The 21,609-nt window shown below is 38.0% G+C and overlaps 1 protein-coding gene across 6 annotated transcripts in view; it reads right to left on the bottom strand.

Moving 5' to 3' along the window:
• Positions 1–15,456: 15,456 nt before the first annotated feature.
• LOC111870059 (solute carrier family 35 member C2) overlaps positions 15,457–21,609 on the bottom strand; it is a 42,843-nt gene continuing 36,690 nt past the window's right edge. For all 6 annotated transcript variants that reach the window (XM_033753662.1, XM_023862022.2, XM_023862023.2 and 3 more), the window contains exon 8: positions 15,457–16,888. In XM_033753662.1, coding sequence (XP_033609553.1) covers positions 16,550–16,888 — 339 coding nt within the window. In that variant the 3' untranslated portion in view covers positions 15,457–16,549. The remainder of the gene's footprint in view (positions 16,889–21,609) is intronic.

Genomic DNA, 21,609 nt, shown 5'->3' with positions numbered 1-21,609 from the left:
AGCTTGAAGAATTAGGTCAATTGACAAAAAATCCAATGACCTCATCTGGATTTGAACCTGCGACCTTCCGGCTTGTGGCATAGTGGCTCAACCAACTATGCTACCGCCTGCCCAAAATGATTCTTGTCCATCTGATTTTGTGTAACATATATCAGAAAGTAATTAAAAATTTGAAAATATTTCACAATTAAACAGAATGAAAGAGCAGGCATAATTTGATAAATAGAAGAGAAGGACATTTACAAGGAATATTGGTATTACATAAGAATTAACAGATATTAAATGAAAATGGTAGATGGTTTTCTGTTGATGGACAGTTGAGAGAGTCAAAGTGTTGTGATAATGAGTTATTCTCAGCTACAACTGAAATCCTTAAACGTCCGATTATGCACTCATGTCACTGCAGCATTTGAAGTTGCCTATCTGCCTATTTTGATACATTATTGATCTGTACTGTATTCAACATTGTGATTAAATGGGTAGGAGAGCTATGTCATTTTTGAGTTGAATCTTGACCCAGTACCTGGCGTTTTACTGCATAACCTATATGTTTAAAATGTTTGAGGATGAGGAAGTTTCTCTCATCCTCAAGCTGTTTGTAGAATGGAACTGTAACACTATCAGATTACCATTTACCCTATGGTGTATCAGTTCAACATGAGGTGTTAGGGTAAAGTCAATAAAAAGGTAAACTAGAGTAAGCATTTGCAGCACTATACAGGGAGCTAGGACCTACAGAAATGTTGACACGAGGGAACAACAGATCCTTTGAACAAGGTGGTGATATCGCGGCACTCGAGACTTGTTTTTGCGAGGTTCCTGTTTTGAATTCCTGGCACATTACCAGCTATCCTGAGTTTCTATTTTTTTATGGTTTTCCCCAGTTCATACAGGTGAATGCCAGGCTAGTACCTTCAAATAGACCACTACTATGTTGTTCCAGTTTCTTACCTGCATACTGTTCATGAATTATCTTACTGAAGGGCTGATTTTGAAGTACTGCTTTAGACTTGTATGTACACAGTACATGGTTTGAATCTTGGCCAGGATGCAGACCATTGTGACAGGTTTTCTGTGACTTTCCTCAGTCTCTCCAAACAACGTCTGAGATGGTACCTTCAAATAGGTCACTGAAGGAAGGCTATGATAAGCACATTTGGTTCATCCTATTTGCTTAAAAAATACAAAAAAAGCAGAACTCTTAGGATTGATACCAGAGAACCAAAATGAGACCAGAAATGTAATAAGCATTGTTTATTCTTTCTTCACAAAGATTTGCTGCTTGAAATGTGTCCTGATGTTCAGAAGTTACATTAGTCTTTCCATTTGTTCTTAGCTTGCTCCAGGATTATATGTGATAGGTACTTCAGGGTCCTGTTTTCTTGCATTACTTTATATGCATATTCATCATATTGCATATTTAAACTTTTAGTTTCAGCTTCACTTTTCCTTCAATACACATTCATATGAGTATTGTTCATAACCTCTCTTTTTTTTTTAAAGGAAAATCAGATTTATTTTGTCCCCAGGACACTGACATGCAGATATATATGATAACTGTGAAAGGATTAAGCACAGAGAGTAAAAATTTGGTATACAGTGAAACTTCATCACTTGTGGGAGCAGTCTTTCACATAAATATGTTTTAGATTCCATACATATAGACTGCAAGTCATGACCCTTTACAGCCTATTTTTATAACAGAAGACAGTCTTATGATACCATGTACATATGCTTGCCCCTCCTAATATATTTTTAACCAAGTAACATGCAACTATGGTCCATCCCATCAATGTACAGTACATTGTGCGTTCAAGTTCTGAGGTCTCCGATTTTTTCCTCACACAATAGTCGTTCAAAAAATTTGAAACTTCTGTCACTTTTCAACATAATCTCCCTGCAGCCATACACATTTTTCACAACATCGACGCCATGATTCCATGGCCGCTATGAACGCTTCTGTAGGAGTCTGTTTTGAGCACTGGAAAATCGCTGATGCAATAGCAACACGACTGGTGAATGTGCGACCACGCAGAGTGTCTTTCATCGTTGGGAAAAGCCAAAAATCGCTAGGAGCCAGGTCAGATGAGTAGGAAGCATGAGAAACGACTTCAAGGTTGTTTTCATGAAGAAACTTCTGCGTCGCATACACCCGATGCGCTGGTGCATTGTCCTGGTGAAAGAGCACACGTGCAGCCTTTTCCGGCCATTTTTCTCGTAGTGCTGGAAGGAGCTTGTTCTTCAAAACAACTTGGTAGGATGCACCTGTCACCGTAGTGCCCTTTGGAAGGCAATGAGTAAGGATTACGCCATCGCTGTCCCAAAACATGGCCACCATCATTTTTTCAGCACTGCCACTTACCCGAAATTTTTTTGGTGGCGGTGAGTCTGTGTGCTTCCATTGAGCTGACTGGCACTTCGTTTCAGGATTGAAAAACGGCATCCATGTCTCATCCATTGTCACAATTGATGAAAACAAAGTCCCATTCATGCCTTCATCACGTGTCAACATCGCCTGGCAAATTGCCATGCACGCAGCCTTGTGGTCATCCGCCAGCATTCATGGCACCCACCTGGAGGACACTTTCCGAATTCGCAGGTCTTCATGCAGGATTGTGTGCACAGATCCCACGGAAATGCCAACTTTGGAGGCAATGTTTTCCACACTCAATCGGTGATCCTCCAAAACAACTTTCTCAACTCGCTCGACCATGTTGTCAGACCAGCTGGTGCAAGGCCGAGATTGTTTTGGTTCGTTGTCACATGACGTTCGGCCTTCTTTGAACTGTCACACCCACAAACGCACATTTTTCACATTCATGACACCATCACCACACGTCTCACTCAACTGGCGATGAATTTCAATGGGTGTCACACCACGCAAGTGGAGAAAACGAATGATTACTCACTGTTCTTGTGATGAAAACGTCCCCATTTTAGGTATCAAAAACACTCCTCACCCTCGCCGCCACCACTAGAGTTCTATGTGCTGTAAAGTGCTGCCATCTCTGTCACGCATTCACAAAGAGTGCACATGTATTTTAAACTAAACCGCATGTGTCTATCTGCTCCCAGTCCTGAGAAAAAAAATCGGAGACCTTAAAACTTGAACGCCCCTCATAAAACCTGTCTTAAACAGAATCTCAAAGAGACCAGAAAAAAATTCCGCTGAAGCCAGGTTTCCGTTTAATCAAGGTATACTATAATAACTAAACCAGGACATAAACGTATTTGAGACAAAATAAAACAACATGCTCATTACTTTATTCAGACTATAATCACTGAACACATGCAAACATTACACTGAACAGGAAAAAAACTGCAGTACTCACTTTTTATAATTTTACCAGAACTCCGGCTGAGTTTTTTGCACGCAGTTTACTCTCTTGGCTACCTGACTTTCCACAAACACTTTAGCTTGAGAAATTAGAGTAAGCATGTCTGAATCATTCCGTAGCACGGCAAACTCCTGCAGTACCTTTAAACTGTTGGCAGCATCCTGATAAGTCTTGACTCTACACTTTTCTTCTTCTATCACAATGTCATTTTCCTCTTCTTCCTCTTCCTCCTCCTCCTCCTCTCTTCCTTTTCGATTTTCTCTGAAATTCTCAACTAATACATCGATATTCATTGTGTCTGGTTCTGTTTGCACATCTTTGTCTATGTTGATGTAGTCCTCAGTTACTGAAAGCAGCTTCATTCATGCAATGTTATATGGTCATTCTCATTTTCTACACTAGGAGTAACTTCTATCATAGAAAATCCTGCTTTTTCGAAACACTTTGTCACAGTTTCTGGTAACAATTTCTTTGCTGCTTGACTTATCCAAATAACCGCATCTAGAACTGTCAGAGGCGGATGATGTAGAATCTATATTGACAAGCAAAGATTGCATTAATAATTTATGATAGTGGACCTTAACATTCCGAATGATGCCCTGATCCATTGGTTGAGAAACACTAGTGGTGTTTGGAGGGAACCAAGCAAGTCGCATGTTGGAAAGTTCGATATGGGGGTGGCATGTTGCGTTATCCAAGAACAACAAAACATGCCGGTTTTGCATTTTCATTTTACCATTGAAGGCCGTTAATCATTCCTCCATGATCTGTGACGTCATCCATGCCTTTTTGTTGGATCTCCACTCAACGGGAAGTTTCTGTGTGTCCATGTTTCGGAAGCATCATGGCTTTGCTGCCTTGCCAATCACTAAGGTTTTCTCCATTTCACCTGACATAAAACCACATAGAAAAACAGTCCATCTTTCTTTGCACAGTTTTCCTCCCAAATATTTTTCACCTTTCAGACACAGCGATTTATTCGGAAGCGCGCGGAAGAACAGTCCAGTCTCATCACCGTTCGCTATGTTTTCAGGTTCATATCCCTCGATTATGGATGGCAATTTAGCTTCCCATTCCTCAATGGTCTCACTATTTACATCACTTGATTCACCACAAAGTTCATTAAAAACTATCCGATGTCTTTTGCGAAAACTCTCCAACCATCCGTTAGATGCTTTGAATTCAGTCTTCCCCAGTTTTTCAGCGTCTTTTTAGCATATTTCTGTACCATAGTACCCGACAACCGGTGATTTTTCGCCCTCACACTGACAAACCACTCCCACACTATTTCATTAACGTCTTCGTTTGCAGTTTTCTTAAGTTCTCTTTTTATTTTTCCACTAGCACAAGTTTCCCACCACTTCAAAATTTCCGTTTTCTTCTTTAGAATCTCATACACTTGAGTTTTACTGACGTTAAACATCTTCATGATCTGCTTAACAGACAATTTATCTCGCTCACTCGCATGAATCACTTTTAATCTTGTGTTAAGATCAAGCACAACTCTTGTCTTTGTAGCCATGATGACAACTGCTCGACTAAAGTAAAACTGTAGGCCTAGAACCCTTACTGAATACAATTTCCAGAAGGGGAAAACAATTCTGCTGAATCTCAGTGCAGGTAGTGCAGTGCCATTAGAAGCTTATTTTAAAGAGTTATGGAAAACAAAATTCTGTAGAATGTATAGGATGCCTAAAATTATTCTAAACGATGCATTCCGGAAGACTGGAAATTTTTCGTATTAAGGCTTAGTTTGATTTCCGTTGTCCGCGTTAGACAGTTCCCGTTTAATCCAGGTTATTTAACATCTTTTTCAGCCCCAAAGTCAAGGGAACTGAAAATATTTCCGTTTAAGACAGATTTCCGTTTCATAAAGGGTCCATTTAAGGCAGGTTTTCCTGTACTTTGTATGTGTCAGTTCTGTACCATCAATAATACCAAACTGGCAGTTGTACAAACGTCTGTGGTGGGAGTGACACCAGTGACATTTAATGTAGTGTCCTCAAATTTTATGTTGATAATTCTTTTTAAAATATGTTCCTTTTTATTTATTTATTTCTTATTAGAAAACAACATGTCAGCCACACAAAATATATATTTGACTTCTGGTCAGTGGAGCATGGAGCGTGCATGTGAAATTTGGGTAGGAGGCAGATCATTAACATAACTGCAAATTCTGTATATAACATCATGTTATATGTTAATAATTATGAACATATAAGTATGGTAAACTTCAGTTTCTGGACAGAACTGAACCACTAAATAATATAATGAGTCCTTTGTAATTACTGCTGTTCTCATTATACAGACTGAAATATCTGAGGGGAAGTAGGCATCATAAGTTCTTCCTAGAACTTTTAGTTAAAATTCAGTGCAAAGTTAAGATTCAACTTGATGTCATGTTGTAAAACCCTATAATCTTGTGGACTTGCCATTCATGATATCTTGAGAAATAGAAATCTCATGGTGGCAAGGTCCATTCTGTTATAGTAATATACTGTAACTTTTGTTGTGAATGTTTGGTTAATATCTATTATAATTATATTAAATACATCAATACTTGTAGCCTGTTATTTTCAGTGCTCACATAAACAACTGACTGTTGAGAGTAGTAAGGTGATTGAATCATAATTGTTTTAAAGAGTGGTGATATTTCAATTGTGATCAAAATACTTTAGAAGAAACTTTTAATAAACCAAGAAGTATAATTTGTGTAACAATTTTTGACTTTATACTATTAAGTGTTCGTCAAACATCATATCATCCTATGTGCATGAAACAGAAAATTCATACTATCACCCTTGTGCCCTTACCATGCCCATACATACACTATACATATTTTCTGTGGAATTTGATATTTTATAGTCAATAAACTGATGACAAAGTACATACAAATACACACACACATCTCACACTTTATAAAAGTACAAATACTCGTATGATATGTAACACACATTCTGTGGAACTGCCTTCAAATTACTGGTAGTCATCACAAGAAATGTACATAGCACATGCACTATATTAAAAATGTTGAGTTTTCCCCCATCCCTGCTCTGTAGAAGGGACAATGCTGACACTGTGATGTTACACAGATGAGGAGCAATATCTTTTAGTTTTCTGATAAAAAATAAAACTGTAAAACTGTAAAAACGTGTAGACTACTGAAGATAGAGTGAACAGATTACTGCAAATAGGGTTATAAAGTGTGAAACCCCGTAACATTGTTATAATTAATTGTAGCCGAAATTTATAGGTTGTTAAATAAACCAATTAACAATCCGAACGGAAGTTTCAGTGTCTAAACACGTTACAAGTGGTGTCAGAAGTGGGATACGAACTTACACACGTGATCAACAAGATTCGAACTCAAGACACGTTACAAGTGGTGTCAGAATTGTTTACAAACTTAAACACGCCTTGACAAATAATTGAATTATTGTGCATCGGGTATTTTACTGCACCAAAATTGAGATGCAGCAGATGATGGAAATGCTGGCAAGAATGGACGCCAACATGAGATCCAACCAAGCCAAGACCATAAGGATTTCATGGCAAAATTAGACGCTGACAAAGAGGATTTCCTGGCAAGATTGGAGGCTGACACACAGGCCAATATGAAAGCATGGCGAGAAGAGATGGCCACCACGAAAGACAATAGGATGAATGCCTGGCAGGAAGAGACGACAGCCTGCCAAGATGAAACGGAGAAAAATCCAGGAGAAAAAGCGGATGTAGTTGATCGACAGTCGATCCCTAACAAAGACAATGAGATGTTGGCCTGCCAAGAGATGGAGGCACATCTAGTAGAAGAAAATTCGGCCCCAGTGGACATGAAACCTCCGGCGGCACAACAAAAAGAGGTCCCCATAGTAATACCGGTCGGAGAGACGATGGCCTGCCGAGAAACGGAGGCACATTCAGAAGAAGACCATGTTGAATTTCATGAGTGAAAGTCATAAGCACATCTTCATTTTGAATATATATTTTTTAACAAAATAAGAGGGTTAAAGAAAGTTAAAAATGCCCCTGTTCCTCTGCATCATTTGGAAAGGTGTACATGGGTTTGTGGAAGTAAAGCTTCATGCATGTGTAACATAAGCATGAGTGACTGATTTCACATATTACTGAAGGGGTTGGCAGCACAGAGGGTAGCTGAGCAGAAATGTGCATTCCAGTCATAGGCACATACTTAGAACAGTTTTGTAACATGTTGCCTAATTAAATAACACTAATTTTAGTTTTACATTGAAGGTAATGTGGAATTTTTATTACAAACCCATATTTGTGGTATATTTTATCTCCCTTTAAAACTGCCATGACTCCTCACACTTTCCAAATTGGATGAATATTCTTATTGTGGTGTATAGACCCATTGCTAAGCAGTGAATCTGTAAACATCAGCCACTGCTAGACAGCCCTCGCAACACACACGTGGCCAACAGTACAGGAACAGTGTTTTCTATGTCCATGGATGGACCATTGCTATGCAAGGCATGCATTAAGACATCACACAACAGTACATGGCCGACACATGACATCTTTCGTGCATGTGTGGTGACATCACACAACAGTAATGGGTAGCAATCACATGACATGTGTTTATGGTGATGAGTTGTCTGTCCTTCAGCTATATAAGTGAGTGCCATAGTTCAGTTGGGAGCAGTTACGAGAAAGAAATAGTAGTGGAGGAATCATGAGAAGAGATCGAGTTGGAACTAGAAGTGACAGTGAGTGTGTGTGACATAGTCCTGAGTTCAGTTACAAGATAGAAATAGTAGCAGTGGAAGTGCGCGAATGGAGCCAAGTGGAATGAGGAATACAGAAGAATACAGGAGGTCAGCCTGTGAAGATTTGAAGTGTGATCGGAAGATTTTATGTGTAATAGTTATAGTGATTTGAAGTGATAGTCTATGTTGAGATCCATTGCCAGGAGACGACTAGTGGAAGCAGAGAATCCTAGCGCATGTGCAATGGCAAACTGGAAATTGTGAAATCAACAGTAGCACTGCATTGCCTGTATTTCAGTGTGATTAAGGAGAATATGTGACCACAGTGCTAATAAATCCAATAATCCGAACTAGAACCCATCATTTTGTCATACATACTACCCTACAAATGACATTTTTGGTGTCGGGAAGTGGTTATGGCCTTAAGCATATGACGGCATGATCCTTTTTAACCAAGGATCACTTGATTAATATAAGTGGAAACTCCTGAATTACTGTGTATTTTTGTTTTGTGATGAAACATGCTGGTATGGTGTACCACAAGAGTAAAGCCCTGAGAATGCCACCTGAAAACAGCGGTCCTCTGTTACAGCAGTTAACCCAATCACATACATTGGAAGTTGTGATCAGTTCTGGCCTCCATACTGTAATTAAATCAACACTTTATATTTCGCTACATATGTTACACGCTACTACCATGTATATATTAATTTCTGCATTACTACTCATCAGTTTATACAATGGGGTACCCAAAAGAAACCGAACTAATTTTTTTGTGGGCAGAGCTTTTGTAGTACCGCGTTTTGCTGCTATGAGCGCATAGAGCTAACATTCCTGAGTCGATAAGCCGACTACCGTTGCTTCAGAAGGTAAGGACTAGTTTCGGCAGAGTTTATAGTGACAACTGTTTTGTGTGATCGTCGTTTTTGCAATGGCCCGAACACATGAAAATGTTGAAAAAATTCGTGAAATCATCAAGGAAGATCGACGACGGACCATTGAAGAAATTGTGGAGCTGTCGGGAGTGACTCAGTTCAGCGAATTTTGACAGAAGATTTGGGAATGAAAAGGGTGGCTGCGAAATTCATGCCACGACTGCTGACTGCTGAACAAAAACAAGGTCGCGTGGAAGCATGCTGTGCTTTGAAAGAAGAGTCCCAAAATGATCAAAACTTTTTTTCAGCATTTTGCTCGTGTTGCTGAGGTGAAGGAAAAAAACGACGCAGGCGCTGTCAAGCATCTCAAAAGATGAATTTAGACAATGTTTTGAAAAATGGAATAAAAGACTAGACAAGTGTATTAGTGTAAGTGGAGAGTACTTTTGAAAGGGATTGAAGGTTTGTGCTTAAAATTTGAATAAATAAGTTTAAAAAAAATAAGTTCGGTTTCTTTTGGGTACCCCTCGTACATATGAGGGCTATTTAGAAAGTAACCTCCAATGAGCTGTTAACAAAACAAGCAATGAGAAAAAAATTATTATATACAAAAAATATGCACATACTTAAACTACTTCTCAACATAGTCACTGCTGGAACGGAGGCAGTTGTTGCATCAATCACAAGACACATCATAACCCACTCTGTAGAGACAGGAACAAACACTAGGTGACCAGTTATGTGATGGTTTACAAGGCAATGAGTCATGTGATGCTACCTTGCATGTGCAAGCTCTCCCCTGCTCCTACATTAATTGCCTAAAATGAAACAGGTTACTTTCCAAATAGCCCTCATATATACAAGTATATACATTGATAAACTGTAACAAGTGGCAAAAGTATACCAGAACTTAAGTCATCAAGTTTGGTGTCAGTAAATCAAAGTTACTGCACAAATCATGATAGATGTCTTAGACATGAAATATGACCTGCAGTTTTATTCCATACTTACAGATCTGACTGGCCAAGAATATGCCATACAGTCACTATAAAAACATAAGGTTTTATGTAAGAAATTCTGAATACCACATAGCGTTCAATTCAGATTCAGTTTCATCAACAGTTATTCTCATTTAGTAGGTCTCTTGTTATATTTATCTCCAAGCCAAGAAGGCCTGGTAACTGACTATCCTGATAGAGCTGGATCCCCTTATATAGATCATGAACACTTCCTTCCACATCCTCTCCAATTCATGATTCATAATCATGCTACCATTTGTTGAAACTAAAGGAGGCATTGAAAATGTATTTAAGAAATCTTGTTATCAATAATGAAAATTTGCACTTCATATTCTGACACCATCCAATTGCTTAACATTGCCAGCATGTCCACTAAAGGTCTACTGATGAACTTGTTGAATGCTGTGAAATAGTATTTAGTGATTTAAAGATATACTTAAAAATAAACATGTAAAAATTAATTTATTCGACTTAAATAAGCAAAATTAGCAATATGCCACTGGGTTACTACATACATTTTCATTTATTTAGAAATGTAATAATATTTTGCAGAAATTTACTGTATAATTGTCCAAGCAAATGCACATCATAAGTACACTTACTTAAACTTCACTTCAATCACAGTTTAATTTTACAGGCTTAAGTAAGTATAACACACTGATTTTTATAAATTCTATCCAAAATACGATCAACAAAAACAAACATTTAAGTAACTGAACAACAATACTTACATAAATCACCCATTTACAATTATGACTATAATCACAGTTACTGAACACATGTTCAAAATTCTGAGGTACAAACAAGCTTCCTTATGAAAAAGGTGACTGGGTACTTCTCATTTTATCTAATAGATCATGTTCTCATTAAAACTTGTCAGAAATAAAGAGTATAAGAATAAACACTTCCCTGGATAAAAACTGTTGTGATTGGGACAGCTGTCTATCTCCAGTAAACTTCTCACACATTAACACCAAACTGAGAACATTGTTTAAAATGTGTAATGAATTATTGTTAATTCTGTATTCCAGTCTGTCTTTACATTGTGCTTTTATTTTACTGTCTGACATACAAAATAAGTCTTTATGAATTACAGACAATACTAGTAACTTCAATAAAGTAGTGACACATGTATTCAACATTTTCCATCATCTTCATTTAGTTAGAAGACAACATTCTGGAAGCAGAGCCAGCATTCAAAACATGTGTTTTTAATCAAAAACAAGAAAAATGTACAATATACATGTCAGCTTGATAACACACATTCGTCACAGAACCTTCAGACTTATCAGCAACATTACTATTGGTTGTAATATAAGCAGTGTTGTTTGTTGCTGAATCTCGGTTAGCAATTTCTACTCCAAAACTGAGTCACTGTTGCCACACCTCGCTGGCCTTGCACTGCCAGTAAGGTTCCCTTTATCATCATGTTTTACAAATTTGCAGATATATGCAAATGATTTTTTTCTATTCAAGATAGTTTCAAGTGCAGCACAGTGAAATACAGTACTTAACAAAGGATTTTTTTATATGATAAATCTGTAAGTATTTATATGACTGTAAGCAGTGCAACTTTGGGGGAATAATTCCATACAAGTTAGATGGTAGACAAACAGGAGACACAAATGTGACATTTTTGATGGAAGATAAATTGAATGACACTGTGGTCAATCAGGAGACACAGAAATTTGTTGCATTTTTTTGCTCTTCAGAGTGATATGTCAGAAAGTTCAGTGTATGCTGAAACAAAACTGCTACAGCTATAACCATGTGAAACAACAGTCGTACAAAATCATATGCCTCTGGAATGTGAAATAAGAATTTGACACTGTGGATGTTTTCTCTATTGCATAATGAGGAGCTTCATAACTTGTACTCTTCACCAAGTACAATAAAAATGATCAAGGCAAGAAGGATGAGATAGACACAGCACTTAGCATGAAAGGAGGAGGAAAGGAATGCATATAGGATATTGGTGGGAAAGCCAGAAGGAAAGAGAAAACTTGGAAGATCAAGACATACGTGGGTGGATATATTAAAATGGATCTTACAGAGACAGGATGGGGTGGTATGGACTGGATTCATCTGGCTAAGGATAGGGATCAGTGGAGGGCTCTTGTGAACACGGTACTGAATCTTCGGGTTCCATAAAACGTTGGGAAATTCTTGAGTAGCTCCACAAGTGGCAACTTCTCGAGAAGGGCTCAATTTCATGGAGTTGGTTGGTTGGTTAGACGTTTTCTCTTTTCCTTCTTTCTTTCCTTCCTCCTTTGGTGTGAAGTGGCATTTATTAGATAGCTACATGAACATGAAACAGCAACTGTACAGAGATTCGTCAAGCAATTCATAAAGTGAAGAGGAAACTTTGTCATATACTTAAAAATACTGTCTCAAGAAGTGAGGCCTGCTTAGATGTAGATGACATGCTGAGGATCCTTTTTAAAATAAGGTAAGTTGTGGCTCTGCCACTATACAATGAATGTATGTTGATTTACTGTTCTCCATAATTCTTCATTTGTTCTAAGTTATATATGTTTTAAACCCAAAACCTATAAAATATTATCTTTGATATCAAAGTACTTTTTTTCCATCTCTAAATGTTTGGAGAAATGAGTCAAAAGGAAAATACTATACAAAGTGTGATCAACCAATGCCTACACTAAATTTCCTTCCTTATAGCTAATGCTTTTAGTAGCTATGATATGCTGCCCCTATTTACATTACTTTCCTTGCAACCTAATGCAGCAAATCTTGCTATTCTGCCATTGGTAGAAGCAATTATAGGAAGTCTTGTATTTTTAGCTCTGCAATTTATATTATAATGATTCTGTGAATGCTAACTTGAGTTTTTGGAACAGAAAAGAGCCACACAGGGCTTGATCTGGGGAAATGCAGAATATGGGACTATAGTCATACAGTTTATGGCCAAAAATTCCTGCACAGACAAGTACATAATGAATATTTTTGACTCCTGATAAAGACAAAAGAAATTTATATTTCATTGTCAATAAATACTGCAGAACATTTGTGTAGAAATACTGACTAAATGTTATTCCATAGAACAAACTCCTGATGCATAATTCCATCAGCTTCTCAACTCTGAAAGCCACTCAAATATTTGAGTCCAGCTCATTATCTTCTCTCTAAAAGTAAGTTTCAACATGCCACATATTTCTATAGCAGTTCTGCCTATTTTAAAACAGAATTTGTAGCACATGTTCTTTAAAACTGGCATTTTTTAAAAACAAAAATCACTTTACATGTCTCTTGTGACACATCCTACAGTTTTGAAATTAATGTCAAATGATTCCAAAAGATTTTATTCTGTCACTCAAGAGAGGAACTCTGTACTAACCACAACAGTTTCATCTTGTATATATTTTTATATGTGGCCTGTCTTATATATCATTAATTGTTTATTCAACCAGGGAAGTGTATTCTTGTCACATAGATTTGGGTCTTGAAAGCAGCTTTCTCAAAAATAGCCCACTGTATCAAGGAATTGTATAAAACAAAAATAACAATGCCAAATTAATTTTTATAACTTTCAGTTGCATCAAATATGTTAAAGTATGGCCAAGCAAAAACTAGCAACCCCTGAGGGTAGTACTGTCCATCTGCAATTGAATGATCTCCCATTTCAGCGCTCAACTCTGTCCACCTCAAAACAGTCTTAGCAGCCAGGGACACCAGCAGCTGACAATCACATGTTGGCCACATGCAGTGCCAGTTGTTTTCTTTGCATGCACTGTTCCACTATCAGTGGTCCTGGCTACATGTGCATACTTTGATGCTTGGACTTAAAATGTCCTTCAGCTGAGTTTGGGGGTTGATATTATGTCATATGCAGGGGGGCCCAGGGATCACTGAGTCACAGCTCTGCCATAATGAACATGTTTACATGTAAATACAGGTGTAACCCAGCAAAGTGAAATACAGCTGTGGTGAGGTAACTGTCAAGTGCAATGCTTACTTCCAATGTAGTCTCTTCCATGACAAGTATAACATGACTTCTCATTGGTGAAGCATGCCATTTCAAAGTTAAGTATTGTGGCATCAAATCATGTGTGTAATTTACAATGTTATGAAATTCTGTGAAGTGGAGAAGAAAACAGGTCTTAATAGATCCTGTAAGCATAGCACTTTTACTTCAAATCATGTTGCTAAGATTAAAAAGTAAATAGTTCTGTGATTCAGTTGTCAAATGATACAGAGACCGGTGTTCTTCATTATGCCCTTTAAAACATTCAGCTCTACTGCCATCATTCTAAGTCAGCTGAACACTTTGCCAGGTTACAATATGAATGCCACATGTCATTCTTCAAGCGAGAATGCCATCACTGTTTGGTCAAGTTATATATATTTTTTGTGACAGCATTATTTCAACTTAAGTACATAACAAATAATTTAGAATTATTCAAAATACTTTCAACCAAACAACTTCTGGACGGAACTGTGGATTGTTATAATGTTCAAACTGTCACTCATGTTACAAACAGTGGTTCACAAAAACCAGGCTTATCATTTCAAACATATTTTTAATATGTTATAATAATGTAAACACTTATCAATTAAAATAGGCATGAAACATTACTTCTATATTAAAATTGCATTTATAATATGGTCACTTATTAACTAAAGTTGGGCAAGAAGTATTAATGCCGTTTTTGCATTCAACTCCTCTGTTCTATACTTGCAATAGGAACCATAAAAATATCCTGAATTCTACAAAAGTTTCTCAAACTCCATGAAGTTACATGTGGTACATATTAAGAAAACCTTAGTGTTAAAAACACAGCATACCTTCAGGCCTTCAGGCTGAAATAGGAGAGATGCAGAACCTAGTGATTTCCAAACTGTGGCTTGCAGACAACTGCATGTTATTTTTACCTCACATACTTCTGTAAAATGGTATTGACAGTGACAAACAGTGATTATAAAATTACCTTATCTTAAATCAGTCCTGAAGTCATGGCCTCAAAGCCACATGTATCCCCTGAGAATTATCTAGCATTATTTACATTTTTGTTAATGTCACAAAAATTTCTGGTATAATATGACAATTAGAAATCATATTTTTGTAACAAAGACATTGTTTGCAAATACAACTTTGGTATCTAACCTTCCACTTTAAAGTACAATTTGTGAATGCTCAATGTACTGTTGTTCGTTGTCTCTGGTAGAAGTAGCAGTCAAGTTGCCACTGTTACCAGACTGTGAAGGCATATGAGCTCACAGAGATAAAGCTCCACACATTCTACACCTCAGCATTAGCTGAAGGTAAGTTTTAAGTTTCATGCTGTGACTGCTTCATCTCTGGAGATCCCCCAGTACTCACTGGGTGGATTCAAGAAATCTGACTGCGTTCAGCAGTTAAGGAAATAAAATTCTTGCTCCTTCTTGGAATCAAACTCTGTAGTCATCCAGTCCATAGCCAGTCACAGTTCTCTGTTTATATAAATAACTTATTAAATGCAAAAATATACATATATAAGGATCTGAAGTTCTCACAGCAGTGATTATGAAGAGAACTATCTTCTGAGATGTGACATTTTGCAGTCTGGTAAAAGTTTACTGACACCTCAGAGGAAAATATGGCATCCTTCATCATGAGTGAAATGTAAACCAAGCAAAATTCAAGCACTCTGCACATTTATGCCAGACTATATAACATCATATCCCAGAAGACAGTACTTTTAAAATTTATGTAAGTTAGAAATATAATAAAAAAAATTAAATTTCAATACTTAATAGGTTTTATAACACAAGGACATTAGATAACCTGTACAACACACTTCCAATGTGTAAATATTGGCCAGTGTAGGGAGGCAAAGCAGATAGAAAGAAGGGCGACTTTATAAGCTCCATATACCTGATGATGGCTGCAATAGGCTAAAATATGTGGTACATGCAAACACATGGTGTGTTTATACCACACTTGTGTTGACTAAATAATAATAATCATTGTCTTATATAAGTTGCTTCATATTTTAAAATTATAAGTAAAAAGTAAAGTTACCCTTGTGCTAAATAAACACCATACCTTGAAGTCAATATAAGGTCACAGAGGGAGAACTCCACACATTCTAAACCTTGGAACTATATAGAGGTGAGTGCTCAGCTTCATGGTCCAGCTGCTTTAATCCAAAGACACCCCCCCCCCATTACCCATACCATGGACCAAACCCTGGAGTAACTCACCCAAATAAAATTGTGCGTATAAAATTCATGGATAAAAGTTTAATTTCCTCAGGTTCTCAACACAGGGATGTTTACATTAAACCCTGATTTTCAAACCCAAAGAGAAAAATCAGTACAGTCCACACTACATAAAGTCAACAACATGCATGTGCGCACTGGAATGTGTTGGAAAGCAATATAATTTTTATAACATATGTTCTTATGTTATTAAAAGATAAATCTGTTGTATGGCTGTTCATATCAGTTCCTTGTACAAAGTATAAAATTCATTTTTAAATACATCCACAACAGCCATTACTTAAGAAGTATTCTGATTTTCATTCCACCAACATGAAACACAAAAGTGAAACTGTATAAAAATCAAACAAGGCAAGTTATGACTAAGACCTCTACTTTGAGTTGTCCCTTCTCTGCAGAATGTTGAACAGAACGTTTGATGAGTCCTCATCACTCTCATCTGTGCTATAAATGTTCCCTGATGTGAACATGACAGAGGAATCTGCAAGCAGAGGCACTCGTAAATCCGAGCCACTGTCTGACTGCTTTGCATCTCCCTCAGTGTTGTACAGATCTCCTTCAAACTCATTCACATTGCTTCTTCTGCTGGCAATAGTCGATTTGTGCAAGACATGGAAAATAATTCCTCCCAAACAGAAAAATAACCCCACAACATTGATTAAGTTCATCTGATCACCAGTTTCAACAGCCAGTATCAGCGTGCACACCTCCTGTAAAGAAAGATTGTCATAATATAACTCACTAACTAGGAAAGATCTAAATGCAGAAATACGAGGGTCGTACTGAAAGTCATGAGCAACAGTTTTTTGTAAAGTAACATGCTTTATTATTGACAAACCAAATACACCACCTCAATCTACAGACCTTTCTTTATTTTTCCACATAATCGCCACTTCTTTGTACACATTTCTCTCAGCGTTCAGGGAGTTTGAACATTCCCCTTCTGTAAAATTCCATTCCAGACATCCGAAGACACTGACGCACTGCTTTCTGAATTACCTCCCTTGTCTCAAAACGTTGTCCACATAGCTGATCCTTCATAAATCCAAAAAGATGGTAGTCGGAGGGTGCCAGATCAGGGCTATAGGAGGGGTGTGGAAGAACTTCCCACCCCATCTTTGCAATTGCTTCCAATGTGAGGTGAGCAGCATGGGGGCGAGCGTTGTCATGCAGGATGATGATGTTTTGTCCAGGATGTTTATCTAGCAATGCACGACGGAGCTTGTGCAGCATCTGGACATAACAAGCAGCATTGATGGTTTACCCAGGTTCCAGGAATTCGGCCAGAATAAACCCCTCTGCATCCCAGAAGACTGTGCCCATCACCTTCGCAGCTGATGGCACTGTCTTTGCCTTCTTTTTTTGATAGAGAATGCAAATGGTGCCATTTCGTTTCAGGCTCGAAATGGTGAAACCAACTTTCATCACCTGTCACAATACAGAGCAAAAAATCATTGCCTTTGTGTCGATATCTCTGCAGCAGTTCTGAGGTGATGGCTTTTTGCTGACCTTTGTGGTCTTCGGTCAATAACCGCGGGACCCAACGAGCACAAACTTTCCTATAGCCCAAGCTTTCAATCATCTCCTGTACTGCACTGTGCCCTATTCCTAGTTTTCAGGCGATTGTGTCCACAGTCACACGCTTGTCATCTTGAATGATCTCACCCACTCTTTCCTTGTTGCACTCAGTTGAGGCTGTTCGAGGACAACCGCTCCGAGGCTCATCTTCGATGCTGGTGTTCCCATCTTTAAAATGTTTCACCAATCTTCAAACACTGCTCACACCCATGCACACACTTCCATAAGCATGCTGAATTCAGAAAACAGTGCGTCAGTGTCTTCGGATGGCTGGAACGGAATTTTACAGAAGGGGAATTTTCAAACTCCCAGAATGCTGGGAGAAATGTGTACAAGGAAGTGGTGATTATGTGGAAAAATAAAGAAAGATCTGTAGATTGAGGTGGTGTATTTGGTTTGTCAAAAATAAAGCATGTTACTTTACAAAAAATTGTTGCTCATGACTTTCAGTACGACCTATGTATTACAAGAAAAGTTGGTGAAATTTATGATATAGTGGTATGGGCATATATTACACGTGGATGACCATAAGCATCAACAAGGAGTTTAAAGCAGGAATGCTCCCACCCCACAGGTTTACATATTTGCCATGTTTTTATTAATAACTGTAAGAAATTATAAAGTATGATGCTGAGATAGAATCCAGTGGTAAAATGTTCATACCATGTTTTGTGAAGATCAGTTTTCTCAATCAAAAGTTGAAATGGGACAAAACACAGACAACACAGTAATCTCATAACATACTACATTAAAAATTAAGATATTAAATAGACAATTATTTGAGTAGACCAAGTGAGTTAAGATACACAAAAAACAGTAAAAAAGTTGATACAAGAGGAATGCTTATGGGAGGATTAGAGAAGAATGGAAGAATGTGGAAAAACGACACTGAATGATGATATACTCCATTACCTGCAGGGTCTTCCTCAGCTGGTCAATAAAAGCCTGCTTTCACGAGACCTGGAGATCCCTCACTGTGTTTTCACTTAGTTGCAGTGTTTTCACTCCTTAATGTCAATTTGTGGTCTCACTATTATCATTCTATTGAGTGAATGCTTCAGCAAATATTTCAATTCTTATATAGGTGTCATAGTATCTTTCCATATATGGAGTGTCTCATTATTACATGCCATAATTCACAGTATGGTTTCTGGACATCAAAATCAGTAAAAACGTTTATATGGAAATGTACTCTGAGGACATTCCTTAAAAAGTTACAGCTATTCTAATTTCAACTTCCATCATCATACCTAAAATAGTTCCTTGGTTTAATAGGTTGCACATAAAAAGAAAACAAACAAATGAGCTCCTAATGACCTATATATTTTTCTTGCAAGAGGTGTTAGAAATGGCATGAACATAACTTAGTCTGCAAGAAAATAAACTTCCAAGTATTCAAAGGTCCCAGGTGTATTCTTAGTTCACTTGCCAACTGCTGAATCTAGTATCAACTGTAGTGGCACAGACCTTGGTTCTCAAACATTCCTACAGAAGAATCAAGAGAATTCATGTCAGGTGAGTGGGCAGGCCAGGGAACTGAAGCTTCGTGTCTGTGACCAATTCAACATTTATAATAATTTTCAGACAGCCATTGATGCACTTCAGGACTGAGGGTGGTAGAGAACCATTATGTTGATGAAACCACATGCAAAGACATTAAAGGATATATCTTCCAACACTCCAACATCAACTCATGCCAGTAAAATGTGAGGGCCTCACCTAAAATTCTAACCCCATGGTTGATGGAACTCATGGAAAACTGTTGTTGCTGATGATGAGATTTAAGCGAATGAGGATTTTCATCCAACCACACATGTTCATTGCAAAGGTTGATGATTCCAGTCCTAGTGAAGCACAATTCATCTGTGAGTAAAACCTTTGCTCTAATCATAGGGGTGTCAGTGTGCTGTTGCAAAATACATTGACAGAATACCCATCCCCACTGGTGTACTGTGTGGTATGACATGCAGTCTGAACATGATACAGATACAATTTCTGTTCTTGTAATATATAAAATACAGAACCAGGGTAAGTGTACAACCTGCAAGACATCTGGGACTGATGGAAGACTGTCTTTCAACAACTCTGAGGATCTGCCCTTCCATGCATACATTATCTACAGAATGTGTATATACCATTGCATTCAGTGAAAAAATGTTCCTGCTTCTTGGAGTCAGTGGTAAACAGAAGGGGAAGTACAATAACCTAACACCCTCCAATTAGGGTATTTTTTTTCTGTTTCTTCTAACAGCATCTGTAGTATTTCCATTATACTCTCCTAGCACTAGAAGTATATATCTGCTAATTCAGGAAATAACCAGCCACTTTCCATGCTGTATTGGTATATAATGTGCTGTCCCAAATTTATGTTGGTTCAGGCTGACTCAATAAGTAATACATATCAGTGTTTATTTGTCCACTACAGTACTGTATGCTCAAAGTAGGAATGTCATCATCACCATAAGCTTTATCATCAAATGAACTTCTACAATAAGACATGCTGTACTCAGCTGGTTCATGTGTGTTGCATCCTGGCATCCTGCCATTCCTTAACCCCATCCCCACTGGCATTATGCTGATGTCTTTACCGTTATTTCTACTTATCTTGACCACGTGACCTTCATTCCCTCTCCACGAATGTCTCAGAAGGAAGTAGGTGTGTCAGCAGTCTGAAGGTAGACGTACTCATGAGTGGTTGCTTACCGGCAGCTGGAGGACTTGGAACTGAAATCCTATTTCGGATTTTGTAATTCTAAATTATGTTTGGAGAGTCTTCTGTCTGGCTGGTATGGGTAAGGCTGCCCGTGGTTGCAACGGAATATTCTTGATTCCAGTGCTGTTCCAACAGTGTTCTTTTGTATTATTATCATCATCATCATCATCATCGGTGTTTTTTTTTTTTTTTTTTTTTTTTTTTTTTTTTTTNGTATGGTATTACCCAAAAGCTAGAGACTTGCGAAAAGCGTTTCGCAGTTCTTACAGTAATTTGTAAACACCAGGACTGGCAATTAGGTTAAGAATGTGGATACTCAGCAAGTCTGTGTACTCACAGAGCCAAGAGCTTGCCTCACTCGGTTACTCGGTAATCGAGAGAGACTGCATACACGGCAATAAGATGCAAGGGGTCCGCCCACAACCACCCATGAGAGCCAATGAGGAGGTGATTATGAGGATTAAGGACACTGAGGGGGAGTCAGCTACCCTCTGTCGTCAACGCTGAATCAGCGAAAGAAAACGATAAATTAGGGAATTTCGGGGGATTTGAATCATGTTCTATCACAGAATATTCGGTTGTCAGCCGAAGGCTCTCTTCAACATGGGTCTGACCAGCGGAGGCAGTGGGCCGGCATCTTGTACTACAGGTGGGTTTGTTTACGCATAATAGCCATGCTGATTGATAATATCATTCTTTCATAGTATTGGTGATAACAGTGTTGAGCTATTGAATGTGCAATTTCCAGTGTACCCAGTGAGCCCTGAGGGTAGGATAATAGATTCATGTAAAGGCCTAGGACATTAGTCAGGCAATCAGTGATTCATAGTATATATATCAAGGTTAGGGTTAGTGTGTTGTAGTAAAGATATTATGCGGGATTTAATCCGTATAACCAAGGATAGATTGGGTTAAGAGGTATAGATCGTGTACTTATATGTCGGTGTCAAGGTTATACATAGGGTGTAGTGGTAACTATAGTATGTGGTAATTTAATATAGACATTTAAGGGTAGATCACGTTTCGAGGGAACTTTATGAAAGATAGTAGAATTGTATATAAGACGTAGTAAGAAATGTACAACTAGAAGATTTATGTTACACGAGGAGGGCTTGTATGGCCCATTAGATGAGTCCGAGA

Source organism: Cryptotermes secundus, unplaced genomic scaffold (genome assembly GCF_002891405.2).
Source record: "Cryptotermes secundus unplaced genomic scaffold, Csec_1.0 scaffold355, whole genome shotgun sequence".
Lineage (NCBI taxonomy): Eukaryota > Metazoa > Arthropoda > Insecta > Blattodea > Kalotermitidae > Cryptotermes > Cryptotermes secundus.
This window is presented reverse-complemented; position numbering and strand designations above follow the sequence as displayed.